The sequence below is a fragment of the Engraulis encrasicolus genome, chromosome 20 (genome assembly GCF_034702125.1).
Source record: "Engraulis encrasicolus isolate BLACKSEA-1 chromosome 20, IST_EnEncr_1.0, whole genome shotgun sequence".
NCBI lineage: Eukaryota > Metazoa > Chordata > Actinopteri > Clupeiformes > Engraulidae > Engraulis > Engraulis encrasicolus.
In genome coordinates, this window is record NC_085876.1 from 41616344 (window position 1) to 41628873 (window position 12530).

The following is a 12530-nucleotide window of genomic DNA, read 5'->3' on the forward strand; positions in this document are numbered from 1 at the left end:
AGAAATGTCCCCGCATGTGTGAATCATTTAAGTATATCCATATAATAAGCGGGTTAACTTTCGGCGAGTCGGTCGCTTTGTGGAATAGCAGCACTTCAGAGAGAACAAGAGGAACCCGACTCCGCTCCGCGTCGGGGTCTAAAGATTCTCTCTGTCGTGCTGCTATTCCACGGTAGCGACCTTCTCGCCGAACGTTAACCCTTACTTATCACCCAGTGAGCAGACGGAACGTCTTCTGATTGGCTGAGCAGGTGTCCTTTATTCCCCGGTAGCAGGACACCTATGATGTCATGCGGGTGTGCGGGCGTCCAAGTTGCTTCTTTTCTAACTTTCTGGCGAAGTGCCGTTACTAGTTCTATCGCATCTGGTTGTCTAGTCAAGACCGCGTCGTTAGTTCTATCGCATCTGGTTGTCTAGTCAAGACCCCGTTACTAATTCTATCGCATCTGGTTGTCAAGTCAAAAACCCAGTCATCAATTCTATCGCATTTGGTTGTCAAGTCACCCCAAAATTCTGTGCGCGTCCTTACATGGCGCGTCTCACTAGATTAGGAAGTGGTGCCCATAGCAACGTACCAAGCGCAGTGGTGAATCTGCTTTCTCACGAATCCTTAGATCAACATATTGAATAAATAAATTCTTAAATGCTGGTAACCAGGTGAGAAGTGGAATAGCAGCCTTCGAGGTGTTCCGATATCAAGGGAAAATGGACTTGGCGAAGCGAACAGCCCTTTGGCTGCGCCGTCGGGCTGTTTAGAACGCTCCGCCTCGTCCATTATTTCCCTTGATATCAGGACACCTCGTCGTCCGCTATTCCATACATATTACATCCACAACAGCCCAGGGGCCAGCCTACTGCAGGTGGGTATTTTACATTACATTACATTGTTACATGACATTACATCCACAACAGCCTACTGCAGGTGGGGACTTTACGTAAGGGTTAACGTTCGGCGAGAAGGTCGCTACCGTGGAATAGCAGCACGACAGAGAGAATCTTTAGACCCCGACGCGGAGCTATTCCACAAAGCGACCGACTCGCCGAAAGTTAACCCGCTTATTATATGGATATACTTAAATGATTCACACATGGCGGGGACATTTCTTTAGGCCTATTTAATGTTAAGATTGTTGCTGTGCAAAAAAAAAACAGTGCCGTTGTGGAACACCGCTAGGCAACAGCTAGGTAGCCAGGACAACAGGTGTAGTCTATCACAGCAGCTGATTAGAGTCTTGTTGAAAAGTCGCTTTAGCAGTGAAAAGTCTTGTTGCCATTGACAGCGGTCTGTTATAGACCAACCCGTCCGTTATCGGAAAATAACAGACGTGCGAACGTTGGGGAGCCCCGTTGAAATGAATGGAGCATTCGACCGATGACGTCACAACCATATAATAAATTACATTAAATTACATTACATTACATCCACAACAGCCCAGGGGCCAGCCTACCAGCAGGTGGGTAGTTCCCAGAGAGAATGTCTACTAGCCAAATTGGCTGGTGGTGGAAAAAGTTAATTTAGAGCCCTGGTACCATCCACTCCAGCCCAGGGGCCAGCCTACTGCAAGTGGGTACTTCCCATTGCGCATTCAGGCCAACTGAGAACCGCGCCGGTGCCCGTTCCCGCACCTACCCGCGAACCGGCCGTCGTGTTCAAGCACAAGATTTTAGCTTTCGCAAAACGGAAAGTTGGTTCGCAATGCGAGCCGCACAATACTTGTTTTTTCTCCGCGAATCGTGACGACAACGTGGCCGTCAGCAGGTTCATAAGAGTAACACAGTCTCGTGCAGAAAAAGTTCAGAGTCCGGTATGAACACGGGCAGTTCGCAGATAAGCACTTTAGTTCTGAATGTAACTGGTGTGGGCACCGGCTACGTTCTGGTCGGCCTGAAAACGCTACCAGAGGAAAGCAATCCAGCCTACTGCAGGTGGGTACCATCCACTTCAGCCCAGGGGGCAGCCTACTGCAAGTGGGTACTTCCCAGAGGAAAACATACCCAGGTTCAGAAAGTAAAAACCATGGCCCTGCCTTGACTCAAACAGTAGGGCACTGCACTGTCATGCTGGGAACCCGGGTTCATTTCCGGTCCCAAGGTGATTTCCCGATCATTCCCCTGTCTCTCTCCCTCCCTCCCTCCCACCATAACTTAGGTATGACAAACTTTTTCCTTCTAGATGACTGAGAGATTCACCAGTAGCTCTTGCAAAGTGTGTAAAGTTTTCATTATCAGCTGAAACTGCGTTACTCTCAGTGACTGAAGCTCTAAGGACTGCAAGAACGGAAGGACTATCCTCGGTCCTCATCCTACTAGACCTGTCTGCAGCCTTTGACACAGTCAACCACAAGATACTCCTGAGGATACTCATGACCATGGGAATCACTGGCGTTGTCCAGTCATGGTTAAACTCCTACCTCTCTGGACGCACCTTCAGTGTGTCTTGACAAGTGAAACTGTCTACGACTCACACCCTCTCCACAGGCGTACCCCAAGGATCAGTGCTGGGACCCCTTCTGTTTGCAATATACACCTCCTCCCTGGGACGTGTCATTCAAACACATGGGTTCTCCTACCACTGCTATGCTGATGACACCCAGATGTACCTGTCGTTCCGTCCAGATGACACCACGGTTTCAGAACGCATCTCTGCCTGCCTCACCGATTTGTCAACATGGATGAAGGACCACCACCTACAGCTGAACCTGGCCAAGACAGAGCTCCTGGTGATCCCAGCTAAAGAGTTGCTCAGTCACAACATCAACCTCAAGATAGGCTCCACCATCGTGACCCCAAACAAAGTCGCCAAAAACCTTGGCGTCATGATTGATGATGAGCTGTCGTGCTCCAACTACATCAACTCAGTCACCCGGACCTGTCGATTCCAGATGTCCAACGTACGGAATATCAGACCTGTGCTGACACAATATTCTACACAACGACTGGTGCAGGCCACTGTCCTGTCCCGCGTTGACTACTGCAAGTCACTCATGACAGGCCTACCTGCTTGTGCGCTAAAACCTCTGCAGATGATCCAGAATGCGGCGGCACGGTTGATATTCAATCAACCCAAAAGGACCCATGTTACTCCTCTATTTATTGAGTTGCACTGGTTACCGATCGCCGCCCGGATCAAGCACAAGGCATTGACCCTTGCCTACAAAACCATCACAGGAACGGCCCCAGCTTATCTGAAGGACCTACTAACGCCCTATGTTACTGGAAGAGAACTGCGCTCATCCAGCACAAGCCGTCTGGCTCTGCCATCCAGTCGCTCTATGTACTCCCAGTCAAGATTGTTCTCCGTTGTGGTACCCAAGTGGTGGAACGGTCTCCCAGAGGCAGCAAGACTAAGCACATCTCTTGCAGCCTTCAAGAAACAACTGAAGACCTTCCTCTTTCGAGAGAATCTACTAGACTAATGCTTGAACTGGCCTTGCCCCAGGGCAGACTCCTGACATGATGTTTAGTTTAGTTAGTTTGTGTGTGTGTACTCGTTATTTACTCTTTAATTTAAAAAAAAAAAAAAAACTAACCCCTCTGCAACTGCACTTGTTGTTCTGTATATCTCCTGTGCACATTGTATTTGCTTGTGATGTTGGCTTGAATATGTCCTCTTTTGAAAGTCGCTTTGGTTATAAAGCGTCTGCCAAATGCAATATAATGTAATAATGTAATTCAGATCTGGTTGGATCAAATATGTGGCTGGGTTTTTTTTTACTTTTTGTACCTTGGATTGACACCTTTGAGCATGTTATGTTAGAGTGCTAGAAAGTGCCACAGTCTGCACCCACTGAGGATCCGACAGTACATACAACCCACACAAACACGGACTGTTTCCTTCTGTACACTACATTTTGCACTTAGCATTTAGCGTAGCACACATATTTGATTTTGTTTATCTCTTTTTCTCTTTTTTATCCTTTGTGTTCACCTGTCTGTCTCTCGAGGAGTTGGGCTTAAGTTGAATAATAACATAATAACAAAACAACATAATAATAATAATAATTAAAGATGCACCGGATCCTGATTTTTAGGATCCTGTCGGATACCGGATTCACTGCTTAAGATCCTGCTGGATCCGGAACCGGATACCGGATAATACGAAAGGGTTGAAACACACAGCCAACTCGCACACGTGGGCCCTTTTTATTACGTTGGCGCAAACTATTTTTCAGACTCATAGGCTTGCTGCCACACTGCCTTCAACGGCCGCTTTCACATGCAGCGATTGGGGTTGTGCTGTGTGAGGCTGAAAAGCCTAGGCTATGTAATAAGTAGAGATGCCCCAGATCCTGATTTTTAAGTAACTGCCGGATACCAGATCCACTGCTTAAGATCCTGCCGGATCCGGATAGTCTGAAAAACCCTATTGTCCTGCCGGATCCAGAACCGGATCTTGGATCCTGTACATCTCTAATAATAATAAAACAAAGTAAAGAATCGACAATGAACGCTGTCACCTGTGTCTCACTTAGGAGTTGGGCTCGGGTTCGGACAGCGATGTCAGCCTGTCCTCCATGATCTTCCTGAACCCCAGCAGCGGCTCCGACGACTCTGCGGGGGAAGGGGACAGCGGCCTGGAGCCCCCTGCTGCCGCCGCCGCCACCGCATCGGGGGCCGCCATGCTGCTGGAGCACGCTGGGGAACACAGCAGACGCGGCGTCATGCAGGCCAACGCCTGGAGACTCTACTTTGGCAGCTCCTACGAGTCCGAGCTGGACAACCCCTCCCCACCTGACCTGGTGAGTCATTAGCCTGATTATCATCGACTTTCAAATCTCTTGGAGACTTGATCTGACCAAGAACGTAGCAATTTCCCAAATGGCATGGGTGAACTGCCTCCCTTGGTTTGCTAATGGTTGTATGCTTCTAGACAAAGTGGGAGGAGTTTCCCGATTGTTAGGTAGCTCAGAAACGGTATTTGTATCGCTCTTGGCCTGACTAGAAGCAACGCTTCAGGTGTTGCGTCACGAGGAGGGCATGGCCTGGCTAGTGAGTCATGGCCTCCCCACACGTTTGCGTTTAGCAACAACCAACCAACACATGCTAACCTCTGCTAAGGAGCTAATGATTTCACCAGGGATTGTGTTTATTTGTTAAGATTATTTGTAAGTTTGTTGGCTTACAAAATAAGTCGACAAAATGTTGGAAGGATTTACTTACAAAAGACTTCATTCATTGAGGATAGCAAGTGAAGCCGCAACTGGAGACGAAGAGGTTACTACAAAATAACAGCAATAGTAGATGTATTGTTCTGAAAATCATTCTGACTGTAGAGTCTGTTGGTATGAACCATGGCTCAAGTTGATTTGATGATAGTGAGAAAAAGTCCGCTGACGACCAGGATTTCTTTTGCTCCCAAAATTTAATTTCTGACGTCTGAAGAAGGGGTAAAACCCGAAACGTCACGCTAAAATAAATTTTGGGAGCAAAAGAAATCCTGGTCGTCAGCGGACTTTTTCTCACTATCATCAAGTCACTTGTGGTCCTGCTCCCAGGTCAGACGTTCCTGTGGATGTGCGAGCTTTCCATCATTACCTGAAGTTGATTTGATTTCGCTGCTGATATGAGCTGGCTTGGCGAAGGCCTGTGCTCTTTGAGAGCTCTTGTGTTTGTTATCTCTTCACATTTCACATAAACCTCTCTTCACATTTTAATACAGATCTCATGGTTCTAATAACAAAAGCTTAAACAGATTATTATTGCCGTCTCTCTTGCTTTACTTTATTTATACTTTACTTTATTTCTTCAGGACATTGCACATTAATGAACATATACATACATGTACATATATGTAAATATGCCAGATTGTAGCCCAAGGGCTAATTTCCATCTGGTGTCCAATAGGCAGGCTAGATGTTTACAAGCAATAGAATTTAAAATAAAACAGACTGTTAGTAACAAAAGAAATAAAACCCACTACAGAAGCAAAAGGCATGCATGTAAATAAAAGGAAAAGAGAAAAGAAAAAGGTCCCAAAATAGGGCCATGTGTTATGTGAGTGTGTGTGTGCGTGTGTGCGTGTACAGTGTAGAGGCTCAGACCATCAGTGTGAACATATTTGTTGGGCTCGAAGCCACTTTTTATACTCCATCTTAAAGGTGGCTAAAGAGGGACATTCCCTTATATGCAGTGGAATAGAGTTCCATAATGTGCCGCCTTTAGTAGATAATGCATTTTGGCTGAAAGAGGTTTTCCTGAAAGGAATCTCTACATCTTTATTGACCACTGCTCGAGTTACTCGTGTTTGACGATATTTTATAAAATCCTGTAAACAAGGTGGCGCCAGGCCATGCAAAGTTTTATAAAAAAGACAGCTATAGGAGAATTTACAGAAATTGTCAAAACTCAATAGGTTGTACTTATCTAAAATGTTACAATGGTGGTATGAAAGAGGTTTTTTATCTAAAATGTTAAGTGCTTTTTTAAATAAACTCTCCAATGGTTTGAGAGTAGTGGATCCCACCATGGTCCAGCTAGTAATGCAATAGCTTAGGTGAGAAAATATCATTGCATGCAAGTATGTCAGAGCAGCACTATTTGACATAGCACCTCTTATGTGCCTGAAGTTGTAGAGATTAAATTTTATTTTTTTTTGTTATCATTTTTATATGTTTTTTAAAAGAAAGATTGGAGTCTAGAATGACTCCTAGATATTTAAAATCTGTGACCATGCAATCTTTGCATGGCAAAGCCTTCTTGTGTGCAGGGACTGTTGGGAGGATGAAAGCATAGTGTGTTCCATAGAGTATCAATACGCCTATACCAAAGATTTTCTTAGTTCTAACGTCTCTGCCTATACCAGAGGTACAGAACATACATCTCATGAGGACAATGGCCAATACAGTTTTATGTTTGTATGAAATATTGCGGTATCAAAAAGAAATTTCAGGCGGGCTGGCACTGTGAATGCAGATTACATTGGTGCATGTTGAATGAATAATGTTCCATGCGGCGCTGTTTAATCTCCTGAGTGGTGCTTCTGAAGCAGGGAGAGTCTATGTTTGTTATTGATCACATTTCATATTTAGCTCCCGATCAATGTTCCACATGAGGGCATTTGTTGCCCAGCGCGCCTCGCAAGACTCACATACACTCGTTTCATCATTTTCCTTCATGTGCTTCAATCCAACTGGCTTTGTATAAGCTAAAACTATGGCTCTGGTCTCGCAGATGGACCCCTTACCTGGGAATATTTTATTTTTGTGCAATGGTCTTAAATTATTTCATATTTTCCAGTCAAAGACTGGTCAAAAGGCAAAACGCAATTTCTCCAACAAGCTGTCGTCTCAAGAGAAGCCAATTACGGCTTCAACATTTTTAGCTGGCAATTTACCGGCTCGGCAAAAATACAGTATGTTTCCCCCCTAACATTTTGTTATATTAACGAGTCTGGCAGTGAGGCAGGTGCGTCTTGTGCTGCCATACCCAGGGCCGCTGACAGCTTTGACCGCGCCCGGGACAAAATCATCTGAAAGGGCCCACTCTCAATACATACAATGTAATGAGGTCCCAATTCCTGGCCCCTCATTCCCTGGGCCCGGGACAACTGTCCCCTTTGCCCCTACCCCCCTGTCGGCTTTCCTGGGGTGCATTTCTGGAAAACGTAGTTCCTAACTATGTTAGCTACTTTGTTGGCTGCAATGCAATTTCCCATTGGCAACTACCAAAGTTGCTAACTGCTAACAACTACGCTTTCCAGAAATGCACCCCAGGCCATACCAGTTAGCAGGAGCATTCCTCCTCGGCTGCTTTTCTAGGTCACCTGGCTGCTTGTGTACTCTGTACTGTAATCTGTCAGGGTGTGAAAACCCCAGAGGTGGCCCTTCAGCCAGGAAAGGGTTTTGTCCACCGCAGCTTCATAGAAAGGCACTTTAAAACCATATACTGTATATCCAAAGCTCTATTTTCAGGTATGTTGGAGAATTGAAATGTAGAGTATTGTTTAAAAAAAAAAAATGCAATCCATGTATATATGATATGATATAATATGAGCGTTCCAATTGGTTTTCGCCGAACCGCGTCAGAGCGAATTCGACTACTATTAGCTTGAGTTTAATCGTCAAAATTCGCTCTGGTCGCTCAAGAGGCTTCGCTCCTGGTGAATTCGCTTTGATAGCGCCGGTCGCATGCTCTCCATAGAGAAAAAATGACTTCCGTCGCTTCGTTCGCTTCCGTGGCTTCGTTCGCTTCCGTGGCTTCGTTCGCTCGAAATGACTTCCTTCGTTCGTTCGTTCCTCGTCCAAAGAGAGTCAGATATGCTACCTGCCGATCATATCCCTGTGGTATAGGTGGTATAACTGGAAGTGGCGCAAGAGTGGCGCAAGAGTGACGCAAGAGGGTCTTGGTAGCCATCTTCATCTTCATGTAGAAAAAATATCAAGCATTAATGGTTTGTTTGGCCTGGGCTCGGATTTTGGACCGAGGCCGTTTCTGGATCCTCCCCTGTCTCTCTCTCTCTCCCTCTCTCTCCCCCTCTCTCTCTCTCTCTCTCTCTCTCTCTCTCTCTCTCTCTCTCTCTCTCTCTCTCTCTCTCTCTCTCTCTCTCTCTCATTACTTTCACGTCTCTTCTCAAACTGTCCTATCCAATAAAGGCAAGAAAAGAAAAACTATATATCATGGGTTTGATTTAGCAGGTGATGAGGTTGTCTCTCTTACAGTAGGGACTCTTAGACGCGAATTTGGCCAAGCAAAGTGAACTTTCATTCATTCCTATGAGAGAGGCGAAGGCAAGTGAACAGGAGCGAAATTATGCAAATGAGGAGCGAATTCGCCTGCGGCAGCCCAATCAAATCAACAATACAACTGTTCCATTCCATTTGATTCGCCGACCTGATGACAGTTGAGCTGTCAGAAGGGAACACAGAATGTCGCCTCTCTTCGCCTTGCTCGTCTCGCCTGCTATGTGTCCCTAGCGGTATAACTCCACCTGATCTCCTCTTTTTTTTTGATACTTTTTATTTATGGTATTTTTTATAGAGGCAAGGCAAATACAAAAACAAACAAAAAGAAAAAATAATGTGGAGGTCAGGAGAATAAGGGCATATCACAATCAATACAGTACAATACTATCACCTGATCTCCTCTCGATCTGTCGCTTGCAGCATTGCTTCGGGCTTTCTGGCCCGGGCTCTACCGGCCACGACCTGACGGGGGCGCTGGTGAGGGAGGCCGGCTCATCCCCGGCTCCGGCCTACATGGCCTCCGTGCAGCAGGGCTTCCAGGAGCTCTCCCACGAGCAGGCCGAGAGGCTACGCGCAGACGTCAGCACCCTCAAGAGCAGCTACCGCCGCGCCACAGTGAGTAGCTTTATCTCCAGCCTGTCACACTTACACAATTCATTTCTTATTCCAAATTGCAGTACAGTAGAGTATAAATTCCATAATTAACACACACACACACACATACACACACACACCAAGGGCGTCGGAACGAGTTTTAAAGTGGTGGTGCATTGTTTTTCTTGCTATTCCTTAACAATGTTAAGACAATGTAAGGGCAGTCATGGGTGAGCGGTTAGGGCGTCAGACTTGCATCCCAGAGGTTGCCGGTTCGACTCCCGACCCGCCAGGTTGGTGGGGGGAGTAATCAACCAGTGCTCTCCCCCATCCTCCTCCATGACTGAGGTACCCTGAGCATGGTACCGTACCACCGCACTGCTCCCCATGGGGCGCCACTGAGGGCTGCCCCCTTGCACGGGTGAGGCATAAATGCAATTTCGTGGTGTGCAGTGTTCACTTGTGTGCTGTGGAGTGCTGTGTGACAATGACAATGGGAGTTGGAGTTTCCCAATGGGCTTTCACTTTCACTTTCACTTAATACTGCTGTACTCCACTCATTTGTCTGCAGTAAAAGTTTAGGAAGCCTCATTTGGGGAGCCCAAAAGTGAGGAGGCTAGTGCACCACTGCATCCCCCTTTCCGGCACCTATGACACACACACACACACACACACACACACACACACACACACACACACACACACACACACACACACACACTATACTTCCCACTACTATACTAGAGATTCTTTCTCTCTACTCTCTCTCTGACTATACTTCTATTCCCTGTGCTTCCCTCTCCGCCCCCCCCCCCGCAGGAGGAGTCTTGTCAGCTGCAGGCAGGTTCCGGTCCCGGTGCCCCCCCTAACCCCACCACCAAGGCCTCCTCCCTGCTCCTCAGCCAGGCCCACCTGACGGCTGCCCTCATCTCCACACGACCCTCCGTCACCACCCAGGACTGGAACAGATACACACACATGTGAGTTGGTCCTCCGCTTGCTTACACATACACACTTATCCAGGACTGGAACAGATACACACACATGTGAGTTGGTCCTCCGCTTATACAGATGGTACACCCGTATCTGTATACACATGCGGGATACATACAACCACACATACATAGGGATAACGTGCAGACACACACACACACACAAATAGAGAGACACATGCATGCATACACTCACGCACGCACGCACACGCACACACAAACACACACCACCGAGGACTGGAGCAGATACACACACATGTGAGTTGGCTCCTACACTTACACATACACACTTAGCCACAAGGGTGCAGAGCCCACCGGTGAGTCAGTGTTAATTATGAGGGGCCCCTTTAAGCTAAAATTGCCCAGGCCTTATTTCTCCCCCAGTTCAGCCCTGCACTTATATATACAACCACGACGCGCACATAGGCATACCTGCAAGCACATGTGCACGTGTACTGAAGACACACACATAGACAAATAGAGAGACGCATGCATGAGATCTGGAAGGCGACTGTGCTGTCACAGAGCTAGAAGTGAAAGTCTGAGAAAGAGCTTTTTTCCTCATGCCATTTGCTTACTGAATTCCTCCTAATTACTTTGATTGAACACACACACACACACACACACACACACACACACACACACACACACACACACACACACACACACACACACACACACACACACACACACACACACACACACACATACATACACACCTTTTATTTTTATTTTTATTTTATTTCTTCTTCACCCTTCTTCTGCACACTTGTTTTGCAACGGCCATGCATTTCATTACAAGTGACACGAAAGTGTCTCTATGTACATGACAAATAAATATCCTTGAATCCTTGAATCCTTGAACACACACACACACACACACACACACACACACACACACACACACACACACACACACACACACACACACACACACACACACACACACACACACACACACACACACACACACACACACACACACTCTCACGTTGCATATCAGCATATACAGCTATAACAGCATACATCCGCACCTACCCTTACACATACAAAGATACATAAAACGGTTACATCGATCGTGTACCTTTCTAAATCAATTCAACAGGGAATAATGGCATACTTAAGCCCGATTCGGTCGGGATAAATATTACCTATGGACCCCTGGTAATTCGCAATTACCCCCGGACCTCAGTGATTTTTCGGGGCGCATTTGGACGGGATAAATAAACGTCTGTTATTTACTGAACTCACAGACATTAGAATGGGGTGCAGACGGCGCGCCTATGTAAAATTACCCCAGGACGTCTGTGTTTCGCCGAAATACAGTAGGTAATTCGCGGCGGAATTATATTACCTCTCAAATCGCGGACATGGCACATTTGCACAGGACTAAAAACTTAGACATTCTCCGTAGTTATTCCGAATTACCGGGGGTCCATAGGTAATAAAAGCCCCGTCCGAATTGGGCTTAAGATGAGATGTTTACATTCCAGCTCATTTTTTGTGTCTGTCTGTGTCTGTGTCTGTCTGTTTTCTTTACAGGTATGAATCTTTCGGAGCCTCTCGAGAGTCAAAGACACACAGTGCAGTCAAACCAGGCCAAAGAGTGACATTGGCATAATGCACACGCATGCACGCACACGCACACATACCACACACACACATACACACACACACACACATACGCACACACACACATACGCACACACACACGCACACACACCGGCAATTTTAGTGTTACTGTACCATTGAGCATTGCCATGGAGGCAATCGATACTGTTAATTGTATTGCAGGTATTCTGTTAGCGTTTACACATGAACAGTGTATATATGGAAGGAAATGTAATCATGTTGCATTGCGACTGATGTACATAATTTAAATAATTTAAAAAAGAAAGTAATGATTATAACACGTTTGACTGAAGCTGTGAGGTTTTTTTTTTTAAATGAAGTATCGTTTTATTAATGGAGAAAGCTAAATAAAAATGTTAAAATGATGATGAGGGTATGGTGCGATCATTTTGTTCCGTCACTTCAGGTGAAAACACTGATCCTACCAGTAGGGGGCAATGTTCACACATTTCACAAAGAGCTGGTTTATGATTCCCAATTCATTGACAACATACACATTATTTATTGCTCCAACACCAAATAAGCACACTTTGTGCACAGCCGACAGTTTCACCCCCTGGTCTGCTCAACTGCTTGTCAGCATTCAATCCCCTCAGCTGTGCGAGTGTGTGTGCGTGTGCATGTGTTTTTA

General features: G+C 46.2%; 1 protein-coding gene across 1 annotated transcript in view; it reads left to right on the forward strand.

Moving 5' to 3' along the window:
- The window catches only part of pex1 (peroxisomal biogenesis factor 1), a 39607-nt gene extending 27370 nt beyond the window's left edge, over positions 1-12237 (forward strand). Inside the window, 4 exon segments of the mRNA XM_063185068.1 lie at positions 4473-4739; positions 9102-9296; positions 10095-10255; positions 11810-12237. Coding sequence (XP_063041138.1) covers positions 4473-4739; positions 9102-9296; positions 10095-10255; positions 11810-11888 — 702 coding nt within the window. The 3' untranslated portion in view covers positions 11889-12237.
- Positions 12238-12530: the final 293 nt, after the last annotated feature.